At 33.6% G+C, this 17,730-nt stretch overlaps 1 protein-coding gene across 1 annotated transcript in view; it reads left to right on the top strand.

Moving 5' to 3' along the window:
- The window catches only part of LOC148941713 (protein GPR107), an 83,203-nt gene that overhangs the window by 53,475 nt on the left and 11,998 nt on the right, over nt 1-17,730 (top strand). Inside the window, exons 7-11 of the mRNA XM_089104628.1 lie at nt 187-320; nt 4,457-4,609; nt 8,455-8,572; nt 14,228-14,358; nt 16,971-17,112. Coding sequence (XP_088960754.1) covers nt 187-320; nt 4,457-4,609; nt 8,455-8,572; nt 14,228-14,358; nt 16,971-17,112 — 678 coding nt within the window. The remainder of the gene's footprint in view (nt 1-186; nt 321-4,456; nt 4,610-8,454; nt 8,573-14,227; nt 14,359-16,970; nt 17,113-17,730) is intronic.

Raw genomic sequence — 17,730 nt, forward strand, 5'->3', positions numbered from 1 at the left:
ATTTATGGTCTATTGAATACTACTTTTATTTCAGATTATATCATGAAAGATTAATATTCACGTCATCAAAGTTTAGTTAAAATCTGTTAGGCTTTCCATAAAGTCCTCTTATAGATCAGGGGTTTCAAGTGGACAAATTAATAGAAAAAGAAGAAGCTGGTTTATTGAATATCATTTTAATTTCAGGTTGAAATAGTTGAAATGAATGGTGATAATTATTTGTCAGCTGGTGAAATGCCTTTGCCTAAGTTGTATTTCTGTGCATCGATTCTTTATTTCTTAGCGTTCGCTGTTTGGATATCATGCTTAGCAAAAAGTAGGTAAGTATTTCTCCTGCAAATTTTCTCTGTCTTTCAAAAATAGATAGAAAAGGGAAAGTGATTTTTCAACTGAGAGAAGTTGAAACATACTGGCAGAATTGAAACTAAAAGAAAAGCGGTTAAACCAAAGCCTGTAGCGTTGACACAGAATTTAAATAAAATACAAAATGGAAGATCAAAGAAAACAAGAAGTGAAAGTCAACTACAAAAGTTGTCAACTATTGTCAACTACAAAAGTTGTCAACTGAGTGACAAAGTTTAAATTAAAATAGGGACTGACAGAAGTGTTAACAAAGATTGAGGATAAAGACAAATGGAGAGCCTGTACTGTCGAAACAAACTGAAATGAATAGGTAGAAGATTAACGATAACAAACAGTGAGTTTCAACTGACTGAAAAAGGAAAACTGGTCAAATTTTCAACAGATCAACAGACTCAAATCAAGGACAGCCCCTTGTGCAATATTTCTCTGGGCAGCCTTATTTTAAAAAGCCACCACATTCGCCCATACACCAAAGCGGCAAATATACGCATGATTTCAAACTATAAACAGTTCAAAAAAAAAAAAAAATACAGGTTCGAAAAACTTATTAAACAAGCTTATAATATTATTTTAAGCTCTGTATATGGTCTCCTCAAATTTTTTACTTTAGTAATTCCTGTCCACGTAAATACACACTTATAGTATATAACACAGTATACTATTATACTGTACATTAATGAACTCAAAACCAGAATTTATTATAATAATAATATATAATAGTAGTATAATAAGTTATGAGTTTATTTTTTCTTTAGATCAAAGTAAAACGTTCGTATGTAGCCTTGCTTGAATTGTATAAAATACTGACTTAATTAAACTAGGCATTATATTAAGTCAGGAGCCATAATCACTTAAAAGGGGTACTAGAGCTTCACTTTCGTTGGAATTTCGCTCCAAACGTCTTCCATAGATATTGATGATATTAACAGGTCCAGCATGTCCACGGTCGATAATAACATTATAACAACATAATAACAAATAGTTATAACATTAGTAATATTAATATAATAATAATAATAATTATAATATTATAACAAAATAATAATAACAATTAATAAAAAAACAAAGAAAACAATAAATATAAAGTCAACTAGCTGAGTTGAAACTGACTGATGTAACCACTGTATATAGATAATATAACAGTAAGATTAAGGCTGATGATTTTTGGCACTTCATTCTCGGCGTGTACAAACAGCTCCTCCCATTTACTTTGACATTAGCGGGTCGGTATGTATATGTCAGTCACTGAAAAATGGTATGAATTTGTTTTATTTGTAATTACAACAGCGAAAAGACGCTTGGTGAGCCGGATTTTTTTGCGAACACGTGCACATTACGAAGTAAGATTTAATAATCAGGAAACCGAGAGACATACCTATCAAGCAAAATAATATAGCAAGTAGTTATTTTTATCTCTTTTTTTGAACTAAGGGACAAAATTTTTAAAATTGTATTTGATTATCTCCTTAATGAGCTCCTCAGTACTACAGACAATAAAAATCAAACCAATATCAATAATCATATTTGATAAAAAAAAAAGTGATTATATTTAATGTAACTGCAAGTCTGCATTCATGCCCACCACGTAATTTTCCTTTGAGAAAAAATGGATAAAATTTTGGAACTGAAATATCAATGCGAAGCGCCAAATTTCACAATCAAATGTCATCGCGTTATGGCATTGTTCAAGTAAAACTTATTTTTAACTTGATTATCGTTATTGTTGTAAATTCATTCTTTGTTTTTCTTTCCATTCGTAAACCAACGTTATATTTACCTTTTGCGTTATTACAGCCAACTGTATATACATTTATATAAATTTATATGCAGTGTTACAACCATCTCAATTATTCTCCTTTCCTTTTTTATTCTTTAAAAAAAAATATATATATATATATATATATATATATATATATATATATATATATATATATATATATATATATATATATATATATATATATATATATATATATATATATATATATATATATATATATATATATATGTATATATGTATATATATGTATATATATGTATATATGTGTATATATATGTATATATATATATATGTATATATATATATATATATATATATATATATATATATATATATATATATATATATATATATAGAATATATATAGAATAAATAGATATTCTGACTAATGGAATATAAGGTGTTTATAGAAAGCGTTGTCGTTTCAAAAAGTGCTCATTCGATTGGAAATCGAAAGGCCTAGTGCCCTTTTTAATAGTCAAAAGTGATTTGAAGGTTTGACATTTTTATAGTAAAGATCCATGTGGGTATAATGTATTATTTTTTGTTGTTGTTGTTGTTTAGACCAGGGCAATTCGTATTGAAGGAGTTGTCGTGTTAGCTTTGAAAAGGGCTCATTCGATTGAAAATAGAAAGGGCTGATGCCCTTTTTAATAATCGAAAGTGATTGGAGGGCAACTAATCCCCGGACTAATAGAATATTAGATGCCCACATAGCAAATACCAGTGCCACGAAAAAGCCACTAGTAACAAATGTGAATCCGAACCGAACAATCCTAGTAACAGAAACTGAGTAACTATAAAATCCAAGTATGAAGATGAAACCATTGGGGGAATATCATTCATATTATGGAAAGTTATCTCCTTCTTGGAGTATATTTCTAGAACCGCAGCCTACGTCAAACGGAAAGACGACATAACAAACTTAGTTAGTCCCTAGAAAAGGTGGCTATAAGTCACCAAGCCTCGCTAAATAACTGTTTGTTGTTGGCTCCAGTCAGTCGAGTTTGAGGTTAACCATCGTTGCCTTAAGTGCAGACGCAGGAAGGTCAAAACTTTAGTAAGACTTATTATTTTCGAAGTAATTGTTAAGTTGTAGTTGGTTACCATGAGTCCTTTAAAGGCTTGGGTACGAAATTATGTAGAAAATGAAAATGAAAGAAAACAAAATGAAAGAAAATTTCTACTTACTTTCATTTTCTATCTACTTACTTTTCATTTTCTATCTACTTACTTTTCATTTTCTATCTACTTACTTTCATTTTCTTTCATTTTACATTTTCTATCTACGAAGTAGATAGAAAATGAAAGAAAACAAAAGGTAGAAGCTTTCGAAAATGAGTAGACCAGTATACTAAGCCAAATGCCCACCAATTTAATATTACGTTTATTAAGGATAAGAATATCCGCCCTCATGCTAGACAAAATTTCAATCTACATTGAAAAACGCGAACTAATTTATCAATGTAATGCATACGAAATGTTTGTATTTGATTTGAGAATGTTATGTTGAGTTCGATTCAAGAGCTCTGTCAACACAAAAGACAGTCTGTTTGTCAAATTTGGATTCATACTGACATTCAAGGCCGTACCCATGATTTTTGTCCGGGTAGGGGGTATTTTTTTGGGAGGGGGGGATGTATACAAAACAAACCTTAAAACCCGCATGAAAATAGTTTATTTGCATTTGTGTTAGTTTTACGAGTTGCAAACAAATTTCGGGGGGAGGGGGGTCTTTAGAATAAAATCAAAAAGCGGTTTTTGTCGCGGATGTTTTGTTAACTCCTTTGAAATTTATTTGATTTCCAGTTACCCACACGAAATATTCTAGAATTGTGGAGCTCACGAAGCCTTAAAATTTACTATTTTGCTTTAAAAAAAGGCTTTAATGTCAAATTTGGTTATGTGAATTATTTCTGATGGACCTGACATTATTATATCATTATCAGTTTGTTTTTTTTGATTCGTTCTCTCTCTTTCTTTTTTGATAAGGAAGGGATTTTTATTTTCTTTCTGTAAATTGACAATTATGCTTGAACTTATCGTAAGTTCAGACGCACTGATAAACCGTTCCCTATGAAAAAAGTCATATACAATGTATAAAAAAAAAAGTTTGGTTGCGTATGCAACTGATACTTACGATAAATTTTGGACTGTGCTATAAAATGGGCAAGATTGCACCAGGACCTCTAAATTTTACCAAAAAATGGTACAATTTTACAATGTTGGCAACACTGGAGAGAAACCTAGTGTATAACCTAATGGCATTTTGAAGGTTGATTAAATAATTTAATTTTGATATAATTTTTTCAGTAAGCAGGAAGTGTATAAGATCCACTACTTGATGGCCCTTTTAGTGTTCCTCAAGGCTGTTTCATTGGCCCTGCATGGTTTGAATTACACATTTATCAGACGGGATGGCTATCATATTGAGGCCTGGGCAGTTTTGTATTATGTCACACATCTGTATGTATTTTTTATTGTTTAGTTTTTTTTACTTATTTCACCATTATCATAAGTTAAATATTCATGGTGTTGTGCAGGATTCGTTACAAGATTTTCTTTAGAGGGAGGGGAAAAAGAAGTGAATTATACGAAAAGCATTAAAAATTTCGTGAACAGTTGTTAAAACTGTGATATTTATGCTTCTGAAAAATCTACCTCTGCTCAAACTTGTGTTGTATTGCTGATGATAATAATTTTTTTTCTTGTCTATTTTTAAGGAAGGACCACGTAAATCATATCTTCTCTTGACAATTGGATTCTATAATTGACGAATGTAAAAGATGACGAATGTAAACTAGTAAATTTGTTTTGAATTATCTTAAGAGACAGAATGGTGTAAAATGTGCAGCAATTGCGTTTTTGCGTGAAGATTTTTCACTGCTTCCAACTATTCCAATATGAAATAATTGAAAATTCAGCCCCCCTCCGAGGACAAAAGAAGACGGCTTTACTACCGGACCTAGGCCAGTGTGGATTCGTCTCCCTTTGTCTTTGGGTCTATTTAAAAGTAAGCCAGTAGCATTTTAACAAAGATTTTACTACTTTTAATAAATAAAGATTTACAATTTTTAATAAATAAAGGTTCAAATGGAGATAAGTGAACAAATCTAGGGTATGAACCGGAAACTATTTATGACTGTAAAGTGATTATTTTGTTCTCTATAAATACATTGTTTTAATTATAATGCTTTAGTTTGTCTGCTGATGACGACCATTTGTGTATGTAGTCGAAATATCCAGATTTTTTGCATCTGTTTTCACTAAGGACTTGTCCCTTTTTAAACTTTTACTTATTCATAAAAGTTATTACAATTTTTTTAAGTTTATGCTCTGCCCTGAAAAGCCTTCCACCCAAAGATAAATTTTGTTCCGTGTCCCTGATTAGGCTACACTATTTAGCTTGGCCTTGGACGGCGATTTCACGTCAATTATGTTCGTTATGTGAAGTGTATAAACTCCTTCAAATATTACGCACCTGAAATTTGATTTGGGTATAGGGGGGGGGGCTTTTGCATAAATTTATCTAGTTTTTACTTACTTTTATATAAGAATTTGTCAATCAGAAATCGAGTCTGAACAGTACGAAGATGCGCATTTTAAGCTAAAAAAAAGCGAATTCTAGAGCCTTTCTCATGTCAAAAATGAAATTAGGCTACTAATGCTCGTGTTCAATGGGCAAAACAAATAAATAAATCAAACCTAACTAAGACATCTCAATCCATTCCAGGATGTCTAGAACCACAATATTTACGTTTTTAAACATAATACTTAGAGTGGTCACCCCTCCTCCTCTCAGACACGGTCTTGTCTCTCATAATAATTAAGTGATTACTTCCTGCTCCTTGTCCCAGGGGAAACCACCCCATCATATAAATGAAATAAAAAAAAATAATAATTATGAAAAGTTTAGAATATTGCTCTTTGTTATTAATTTGGCCAAAAGTCCTTCAACACAATATACCTCTGAGGGTGATAATGCCCCCTAAAATACCCATCATATTCATGGCCCTGTTCTTTTTTGTTTCACATACACCATTTTAATGAAACTGGCACTTGATGGCCTGTCATTTTTGCATCGCTTTTGCCCCGTATCTTGAGCTAGTGTCATAATTATACCAATTTGTGCTTCAAACAATCAAATTTTGCTGATGAACACGCTATTTGTATTAAGAAAACTTAGTCTTATTATCACGTAAAATAAATTACTGTAATCTTGTAGTATTTGATGTATGTTTTTTTTTTAGTTATACCTAGTTCTGTTTAAAATAATCAGATCTTGTCGATGACTAGGCTATGAGATTCGGAAAAATCAGGTTTTATTATCAGGCGTAATCTAATTTACTTTAAAGTCGATTTACCTTGGCCATCTTGCAGTATTTGATTTATGTTTGTTTTTTTCGTAGTTTGTTTTTCTGGTTATCCATGTTTTTCTGTTTAGACTGTTTTATATCTCACTTTCTTAAATTTCTATCTCCTCTCCGCTCATTGTAGTAACATCTTCAATTTCTAAAACTAATAACTGTATTTACGGACCACCTATGCTTAAAAACTAACAAATTTAAAATCAGTTCCATATGAATTAATCGTGAAATTTGAGCCACTCTAGTTTAATAGAAAGAGTTAATTTAATAATATAGATTTATTAATTTAATAATACAATTTAAAAGAAATTTGAGATTTAATTTTGAGGCATTCTGCAACCTACTACGATTATTAAACATCTGCTCGGCCGTTCTCTAGAGTGTCGTAGCCCATCCCCCTCCCTCCATGGTGGCACTAAAATTACAATAACTCAATGAAAATATTTTTTGAAAACAAAAACTGTTTAAAACAAACAAATTATTATCTCCAAAAACTCCCTCTTTACCTTAAATTCCCCTCTTTTCAATTTATTCGCAGCTATCATAAATCCACTCAAATTAAAAACCATGTCTTCAAATCATTTTATACAAATAAAAAACTTTAACGATTAGACGTTGTTTTTCGATTTCGATTTTATATAGTTCACTCAACTGTTTACACATAACCCTTTCCAGCTGCTAAAAAAAAGAAAAAAAAACTGAAATTGAACAAAACCTGCCAAAAAACAAGAGGTTTAAAACTATTTCCAAATTATCATCATTTAGGGAAAGTCTTGTGTTCAAAAATTGTTTTAAAAAAATTAATTGAGTGAAACTCTTGGCCGATCTTTTTTCTACAAAAAAAGGAAAAAAATGCATCCGCAAAAATAATAATGAAGGCTAGAGGTAATTGACAATCATCAAGTCATTCTAAATGAGGACGGACTTGAATAAAATAATAATTCAGCAATCAAGCTCCCATCTAAACATCAATATCAATTCAAAACTTAAAAAAAAAATGAAGAACCAAATTCCCCAACATCCATTCTTAAAACTAAATGTAAAATTTCCTAATAGTTAAATCAAATAAAATTAAATTTGTCAATAATTAAATCACAGGACAACCTCTCCTTAAATCTCTGGTTATTTCTGTGCTTATTTCTTCCCCACGCTATCGTTGTCTTTGCTAGAACATTGCCTTACACCTAAACTGACAAATAACTGACAACAGAAAAAAAGGAACAAAAAAAAACAAACAAATAAATACAATTTTTTGTTGTTTGTTATTTATTCTCTCTATTGTATTAGTTGCCGTTTTCTTTAGATGATTTTTTTTTTTATTATTATTTCTTTTTCCTTAATTTTTTTTTGTCGTCTAAAAAGACTCCCTGTCGTGGAGTAAAAATATTTGTATTTTTCTTAATTGTTTAAAGTTGTGTTGTTGTTGTTGTTTTTTGTTCTACTGCTTTATTTAAATTAAAACCGTTTTTTTGCCTTTAATTTTTTCTAATCATTTATTCTATTATTCTCAGCCATCTTAGTAGTATTTGGAAACTGTCTTGTAATGTATTAGCTTCTTTTATTTTTGACAGGGTGATTCATTTCTTCAGTTTCACAAAACATCTTCCCAGGGGACATCTCCAGAGTATTTTTGACTGGGGACCATCGAGGCTTTGGATTCATTCCTGAAAGCTTGACTCATTTTTTATTACTTTCAGTTGCTTTTACTTTTCACTTTTACTTTTCACTTCCACTTTTTACTTTTACTTCACTTTTACTTTTCAACTACTTTCCAAGACAGACAAAAGCATCGCATCTAGAATTTTACAAAATAGGCCTACCATTATAAGATTCATGGAATTTTAGTGTTTTTTTTTATGTAATATTTTAGTCTCTTTTATTTTTTTAGAGAGTGATTCATTTCTTGCCGTTCAAGTTTTTCCTCTCAAATTCATTTCTTTTTAGCTTGAAGGGAGCAGTTCTTTTTATTACTATTATACTAATTGGAACTGGATGGGCATTTGTGAAGCATATCCTGTCAGAAAGGGATAAGAAGCTATTTATGCTTGTAATTCCTGTTCAGGTTCGTCTTTCCCTTTATCTATCTATCTTTCTATCTATTTATCTGTCTATTTTTTATCTATCTTTCTATCTATTTATATGTTTATTTTTCTATTTGTTATCTATCTATCTTTTTATTTTTAATCTATCTTTCTACCTATCTATCTAGCTTTCTATTTTTTGACAGAAAAAATATAAATACGACAAAGGGGTCTATGGCCAGTAAATGAATACGAAGAAAAAAAAACGAATATTTTGCCCGTATCAAACAAGGTGTCTTCAGCGTAAACAAAGATATAAGCTAAAACTGAAAAATATACATAAAACTAAATTAGGTCTTTTATTTTAATTTTTTATCTTATCTTAGATACTTTCGGAGACCACACTGCCTTTCCATGACGATAAATAAAAGTTCAAATAGGGATAAAATCCTTTTAATAGACAGTTTTACTACTGATGACAGTCACTACATATGTGACCGTAATATCTGGTACTTTTTGTTAGTTTCTGTCACTGTTATCATCATCACTGTCTATTAAAAGGGTTTTATCCCTATTTGATCATTTATTTATTATCTTATCTTTCTTCGTCGAAAGTTTCAGGAATTTAACCGAGCTACAATCTTGTAAGTCGCCTTTAGGACCGACATACATAGATAGATAGATTGATTAATTTTCCGTACAATAGTATAATAATTACACAACAATCTACAAATCCCCACGAAGGCTCCATGGACTGTTGGAAGGGGATTATGAAACAGATCTCATAACATTAAACATTTAACATGTAACGCATTTGCTTCACAAAAATGAAAAAAAAGGAAACAGAGTTGATTAAATAAGCTTTATCAAACCTCAATAAGTCATAAATCTGTAAATACAAAAAAAAAATGAATAACACTATATACGTCAAAGAAAAATTAATCATATGGAAACAAAATTTTTTTTACAAGTTTTTTGAAGGTGCCAAACATGTGGCATTCTTGAACCGAATTCCATATCAAATGACAGGCAACAAAAGGATTAAAATGGGATTTTATTGTTGGTGTATGTGAAATTTGGATATTTAGAGAACTACGGAGTTGATAATTTGATTGATCAGATACAAAAGAAGACGTAAATCTAAGGGACCTCTACATGGAATATCACCATGGAGCTGAAGAAAAGTGAGAGACGCACAGGAAGGAATATAAAGTTTTTGAATATCGAGTAACGGTTTTGTTGCCGAACGATTTACATCCTGGATAAGATTTATAGCTTTATTGTAAGTGTTCGAAAGCGGTTTGAGAAAAGAAGGAAAAATAGACATCCTAAATTCACTAGGTTCCCCTTTATTAAAATCATAATTTTTAGTATCGTATTTTGAACTTTGTTACCACCCTATTTCAAAAACTCATTTTACACATTGACAAAGCCTGAAGCCTTATTAATTTTTGGTCCTTTTTAATTTCTTTTTTTTCCTTTTTTTTAATTTCTTTCTTTTTTTTAAACACCTGGTTTCTGTTGTTTCTTTTTCTTTAGTAATTTTGCTATGACTAAATAAATTCTCCTTCACTTCCAAATTGTCGAAAAATCTATTATTTTCTTCTATTTCACTTCCTACGACTTATCTTGGTTTAACACAATCTTAAGATTTTCTCCCCGCCTCTTTTTAAAACTTTCTATTTCACTAATCGAGCTTCCGTTCCTGTCTTTACCTGGGACTAGTCCACACAAATTACTTCCTCTTGTTTTCTTAAAATGCCGTCATAGTAGCTTATTACTATGTCGCCGGTTTGCATCTTCCAGACCCTCAGCAATTTTAGCCATGTTCTGCCTTACACATCCCCTAGTTCACATTTTAATACCCTCTCCATTTTCCCTACTCTACTCGTATTCTTGTAAGATCATTCACTCAGAACTTCTTGTACCAGCCTCTTTTTCTATCTTACCAAGCTTAGAGCTTTCCCGCTTTTCTTTTAGAATCATCGTTAGCACCTCATTGCTATAAATTCCTTAATCTTACTGTTTTTGTATCATTTCCGACAAATTTATCCCTAATTGAGACCCTGTTCCTGTTGCTAACTTGGACAAGTCCAGACTAACTAGATCCTATCAATTTCTGGATGTACAAAAATCGTTCAGTATCAATTAGTACAAAACTGTACATATCAATATCAATGCAACTACTACTACTTCTATTAACAAACCACTGCAGCACCAAGCCACTTTAGAAACTTCTACTAACAAACCACCGCAGCACCAAGCCACTTTAGAAACTTCTACTAACAAACCACTGCAGCACCAAGCTACTTTAGAAACTTCTACTAACAAAACCACTGCAGCACCAAGCAACTTTAGAAACTTCTACTAACAAACCACTGCAGCACCAAGCTACTTTAGAAACTTCTACTAACAAAACCACCGCAGCACCAAGCCACTTTAGAAACTTCTACTAACAAACCACCGCAGCACCAAGCCACTTTAGAAACTTCTACTAACAAACCACTGCAGCACCAAGCTACTTTAGAAACTTCTACTAACAAAACCACTGCAGCACCAAGCAACTTTAGAAACTTCTACTAACAAACCACTGCAGTACCAAGCTACTTTAGAAACTTCTACTAACAAACCACTGCAGCACTAAGCCACTTTAGAACAACACAGCTGCGTATACTAGTCCTCCATACCGACCTATACAAAGCTATCCTCTTTACCCCCTTCCAACAAGTCCCAATTTCCTGTAAACACTTGCGATCCCAATCGGTGACGACCTGATTTTCGTCTGTCCCTAGATGGATGGCTGAAAAGGACTAACTTTGGAAGTCCTTCATCCGCAAAACGTGTCCTAGCCATCTCAACCCTATCAATAAAACAATACTTATAAACTATTTATAAGTTTATCTGTCTTACCATCTTATGGGTACCTTCTTAACTTTTGACTAGACTATTATGCCTGCAATTTCTAGCAGTTTATTGCTATTGTTGTTTTCCGCTCCAATATCAAATTCAGTAGTATATTGAACATAACCGGTGACATGGTCAAGACACTAAATTTGCCCCCCTTCCCCCCACCCTTTTACCCGGTCAGAAGCACTTGCAGTAAAATAACGAATTACTCGGTGCGGCTGCATATTACTGATACTCGACAATTTTATCCATACCCTCAATTTCTCATCTGTCAATGTCAATCATCTGTCAATCATCAATGTCAATCAGATGTCAATGTCAATTTCACATCTTATATAACGAATTACTCGAATAAATAACGAATTACTCGGTGCGGCTGCATATTACAGATACTCGATAATTTTATCCATATCCTCAATTTCACATCTTATTGATTCATATTTTGATGTTTTCTTTATTACCCAGAAACTTCTTATGGAAAACACTTCTCTTTTCTAAAGCTTTTGCGCTACTATTCCTTGCTATTTTTGTAAAATTATTCCATCCATATTCTATGTTGTCAATTCCAAATTCTCGAGTTTTAATTTAGTTGTTCCTGGAAAGTTCCTCTCAAATCCTCATCCTGGGGTCTATCGACATCATAACTACCCGGGAGATAGATAGCCTTCCGAAATTTCAGCTTTAAATTATCCCTAGACACTACTGGATGGGGATCTTATCTACGACGTCAACAATGGCACTCTCATATACCTTAGCGTCTTGTATCGATCTTGGTTGTAGCATAATCAATAAAGTTAGCCGTCTTACCATCTTCCGAGTATATTGTTAATTTTTCAGCCATTTTATGACCAAATACGGCATTGACTATAGCAATATTTTTGTACCGATAAATTGTAGCAATTTAATACCACTGCTATTTTCTGATCTAAAATGGTATAGCCTAAGTTGGGGTACTTTATATCCTAATTTGCACCAACATAGGCTTTAAATTTCCGTAATGAAAATAGCCTATTCGGTTCTAATGGATTTTTTTTTGCTACTTTGACTGATCTTGTTCAATTTTTATGCATAATTTTGTATATTGTTAACACCTTCCCGACCTAAACGAGGCTTAGAAGCTTCCTTGTTCATTATGAGTTCTACTCCGTGCCTACATACCCAATCCTTCCTACCTGAATGAATATTGTATAACCCAATTTTCATGACAAAAAAATCCCTGGGAAATGTTTTTTTCAAGCTTATAATAAGACCAATAATAAAACGTCTTGATTTGTCAGTCGAAAATGTCAGTATGATATTTGTCTTTCGACGTTATAATGTTCCTTGTCGCAATTTTCAATCTATTTAAATCATTGGTATTGTTATAGCCTCACGATGTGTATGCGTTCTATCAGTGCTGAAGCTGGCTTACAACCGGAAAGCGAGAAGTCCTCCGTACCCTCGGTTGTATGGAGGCGTTGTATAGATTTAGGCCCATCTTGTTCACTACATGGCTCTGACCAGTCGAAGACGTAGTGTCAGCAAGAGTTGATCTGTTGCGCAACTAATCACAGACTTATAACCTCTGATTCATGAAATATCAATGTCTGTAAGGTTATACCGGGATAAGTAGACAAGCTATAGTAAGTAACATAAAAGGTAGAAATCGAGAATACCAAAAAAGCACACGAAACAAAACAAAAACAGAGTAAATGTATTATTGCTACCACTACAAGTCACTGCAGCACCAAGCCGCCTGAGGTCAACACAGCTGTGTACGCTCCTTCTCCACCCCTCTTCCTATCCCTTTGCAGGACGACCTGATTTTTGTGTTGGCCCTAGATAAATGACCGGCAAGAATGATCTTTGGCAATCTGTCATTCTTCACTCGCAAAACCCGTTTTAGCCGTCTCCAACTTACTTTTATTATAGCCCTAGAAAGTGTGATAGAACCACACTATTCGCACAGCTTGTGGTTTTGCATTCGGTCAGTTAAATGGGCATCCAGACCGCTCATTGTTTTAAATCCAGTACAGTGTTGTGTCGTTTACTAGACTCATATTCTTCTTATGGGTGCAACTCCTCCTGGTATCTCTACAACACTATTTGCAGTGATGGTTCGTGTTAGGCAAAATCGTGACCTCTCTCCCCTCCCCCCCTTTCTGATGCCGCTATGAAGCCGTGTAGGCAAGATTTTGCTTCCAGAATTTGGGACAGAAAAAGAAGAGTGTGATGGGGTGGACACGTATAACTATTTCACAACACTGGAACAGCTCCAGTCGCTCCTTATCGGCCCATTTTGCCTGGAAAATACGACTCCTCATTGCTACACTGCTTTAAATAGTAGCAGTGGTCGAATAGTGTTGGTTTTTTGTGCTTATGTTATTCCTCTGATTTGATTTTGCATTTCTAATAATACTTATTAATAATTTCTAATAATACTGATTGAATTCTGAACCCTTTTTTCAGTTTTTTAGAACTATTTTAGTCTATTCTGCACCAACTAGGCCTAGGTAGGTTCGGAAACTTCTTTACAGGCTAAATAGGCTATTCTAGCCTGGTGTATAGGCCTACTTTAACATAATTCTGCTGTCTATACCCTTTCTGACATTTCAAAGTACCTGAATAGAGAAGTGAGTAGCCCCTTGGTATATGCAAAAATAGAAACTAAATTGCCAAACATGTCGGTAATTCCTTTTTTTTAGACTAGCGCCAATTTCTGCTCTCTGAAAGAGTTTCTTTGTCATTCTGTCCCAGGTTCTGCTCCCATTTCCTTTTGATATGCACCTTGATTTTCTGCTTTCTTTCAGATCCTGGCGAACGTGGCGTACATAATCACCGAAGAATCAGAACAGGGTAATGTTGGTCACATGACCTGGTCTGAAATGTTTATTCTTCTGGATCTTGTTTGCTGTGGTGCTATTCTCTTTCCAGTCGTATGGTAAGTTTTCATTTTCAGGCAAATACTTAAACGCTGTCTCATTTTCAATGTGGTGTAAGACATCATGGGAAGGTTGAATAGTAAAATAATCAAACGGACATTTGATCACAGACACAGCTAGATATAGGTACTTGTACGCATGTTACTTACTGTCAAAACACTGGCTTCACTAGATCCTTTGTCGCCTTTCTTCGGAAATTGACTGCAGTGTTAGCGCTCCTTTAACAAAACCCTGGCTACTGCAATTTCAATGTTTCTGCTGTTTCGGAAACGTCTTATGTTAACTGTTAAGGCCCATAAGACAAAACGTTTTGAAACCGTCATGAGAGTTGAAACACCCACTTCACCACTTTCAGGTGAAATTACCCACTACTCGCTTGAAATTTGTTGGAATTAATTAAGTAAGTAATTAAGTAAGTTGCGGATCTTTCAATAAGACTTTTCTGATACCGTCCTAGTCGCGTGGTTAGCACGCTATACTTGAAATTCTTCATCTGAGTTCTGGTGTCGCGAGTTCTGGTGTCTAGTGTCTGGTGTCGAGTTCTGGTGTCGCTGGTTATTTAATCTGAAACGGGGGTCATTTGCCTGACTCTGCTCAGCGGTGCCAGAGTTGAATCAGCTCTAAACGCGTACTTGCAGAAATCTGGGAAGGTAAACAGGAAGGGTGCTCGAAAACATAGGATAGCTGGCCCCCAGGCCCCCATTGCGCTCCCCTGCTGAAGGGCCATGAAACGGAGATCAGCACCGCCGGTAAGTACTGTAAATTCATGTGCCTTATTGTTTACATTTTTTTTTACCTAGTCTGATAAAGATGATTTTTTGGTAATTTCTTAGACCAGGCTCTCTTTACATTTGATTGAAATGAATTGAAAATATTGAAAGACATATTACTCTGTCTTTCAGGACAGAGTAATAAGATAGCTCATTGTCTTATTTCCATGTTTCGATATTATGAGGGTTGAAATTTATCGATGCTGATTTGCGGTAGTTTCACGCTTGGTAGATTATTTGATTCTATTTTTGTTCATTTTGGTTTGGTGGAGTTCTTTACTTTTTTTTATATTGACATAGTCTTTTTCAGGGAGATTAAACTCTTAATAAGACAGAGAATTTTAAAATAAGACAAAGTAAGGACAGTTTTTGTTAAGACATTGCGAAGATTGCTTTCAGGACAGAGTAATAAGATAGCTCATTGTCTTATTTCCATGTTTCGATATTTTCATTTTATTTTTAATTATGAAGCCGGCTTTTTACAGCATAATATAATCTTGATCCATAGCGTATTGTCATTGTTGCTGCTATTTAATATACGTTGGAACTGTTGTCTAGTGCTGCTGATCTAGTGCTGACCTAGCGGACTGCTGTCTGGTGCTAGTGCTGAACGTAAATGCAGAATTTATTTTTGAGGGTTGAAATTCCTGGCAAAGAGAAGTGCGGCTCGAGCAGCTTGGAAAAAAATAGCCGGTTAAAACCAAAATTTAAAATTTGTTAAATTTAAATTTAAAAATTAAGAATTTTTAAATTTAAAACTTAAAAACAAAATTATACAGTTGATAGTTTTACATTTGCTTTTTATAATGTAAGTGACTTTAAATAGGAATATTAGGAAAATAATAACGTAGCTGAGAGGAGGAGTTTTAACCATTTTTTGATGTTTATTCTGTTAGGGAATATGATGAAAGAGAGGCTATTCGAAGATAACTTTACACCTAATTTCCACCTAACATCTGAATTTCAAATACTAGGTGAGGTGGAAAACGTCGTGTTCTACTGCAGGTACGATTAAGTAAGCACGCGAAGAAAACAGTTAAGGAACACAAGGGGTAAATCCCCCTGACTATGGGATTTCAGAGTTAAAGCCTTCAGTAAAGTTAAAGCCTTGGGATTTCAGTAGAGTTAAAGCCTTGGGATTTCAGCCTTCAGTAAAGTGCCAATATTTATTTCAGTAAAGTGCAAATTTTGTTCTGGCCTTGGGAAGGCATAGGGGTTTTGAGCCCAACTTATGTTAATTTCTGCTCATTTTGAGTTTGACTCGGTTATTTATTGTAATTTCTGTTCGTTTTGGGTTTCATTTATTTATCGATGCTGATTTGTGGTAGTTTCACGCTTGGCAGATCATTTGATTTTATTTTTTGCTCATTTTTGGTTTAATGGAGTTCTTTACTTTTCTTTGAAAAAATTATTTTGTGAAAAAAGTTTTTTTTAATTAATATAAATATAGGATCAATTAAATTAGGTAATTTAATTTATTTTAACTGACTCGTGTATATTTACGAATAAATTTGTGCTTAAAGTGTCAGCAAAATTGGACCATGGGAAGTGAATGAAATATTATATGCGATGGTCTGGTGAAAAGGTCAGATGAAACAGTGTTCTACTTCAGCTCTATTGGTCCTATTCACCTTGTTCACATTATTGCCTAAAAGTGGAAGGCCATTATCGCCTTTACTCCCCAATTACGGCAAGCTGCAACATCAGTCAATACGGGGTTTTAGTGTCAAATTACACTAGCAAAAGTAATAGATTATGCATTATTGGCCAACTAGGGTATAGCTTGTGGAATAATTGTTAGTTTAGAAAAACGTCCATTTACGCCCCTCTCGTTCTTACAGGTCCATACGACATCTTCAGGAAGCCTCACAGACAGACGGTAAAGCAGCTATGAATCTCGAAAAATTGAAGCTGTTTAGACACTTCTATATCATGGTTGTATGCTATATCTATTTCACGAGGATTATTGTCTATCTACTCAAGGTTGGTTAGGCCATCGCAATTTAGTTATATTTTTACTTCTTTCTGGGTACATATTCAGAGATAGTAAGTGCATAGCAGGGGTGTAATTTGCTATAGGGCAGAGAGGGTAACTGCCCCTCCCAGACCTCAGTCTGCCCCCCCCCCCCTCTCAGACACCAATTTGTCCCCCAAGCTAAAATTTAGTCTTCAAAAATTTTGTCTAAACTAAGATAAGCCTGCATAATTCAGGCATCCACCGGAAAACCGGAACGGGTCAGTTTTCTTTAGTACGTCTTTACCTTTTTTGTTACTATATGGCTCATTTTTCAGTTTTCACTATCATTTTGACTTGATTCTGTAAAATTGGCTCCACCTTTGCCCCCTCCATAATTTCGACGAAATTACGCCACTGGTGCATAGTAGGTTGACAAGTATATACTGACCGTTCCACTTCTTAACTTTTTTATCTCTTCTTCACTTCTCTTCTCTTTTATCCTTTTCTATTCACAAGGACTATTGTCTATCTATTGAAGATTGGCTCTTACTTTTATCCTAATTTCAATGTTAGTTTTCGTTAGTTGCATTATATTTATGTTGACTTTTAACTAATGTATTTTTAATAAGTTTTATTATTAATTA

The sequence above is a fragment of the Artemia sp. Qi Xiang Cuo genome, chromosome 18 (genome assembly GCF_049724085.1).
Source record: "Artemia sp. Qi Xiang Cuo chromosome 18, ASM4972408v1, whole genome shotgun sequence".
Lineage (NCBI taxonomy): Eukaryota > Metazoa > Arthropoda > Branchiopoda > Anostraca > Artemiidae > Artemia > Artemia sp. Qi Xiang Cuo.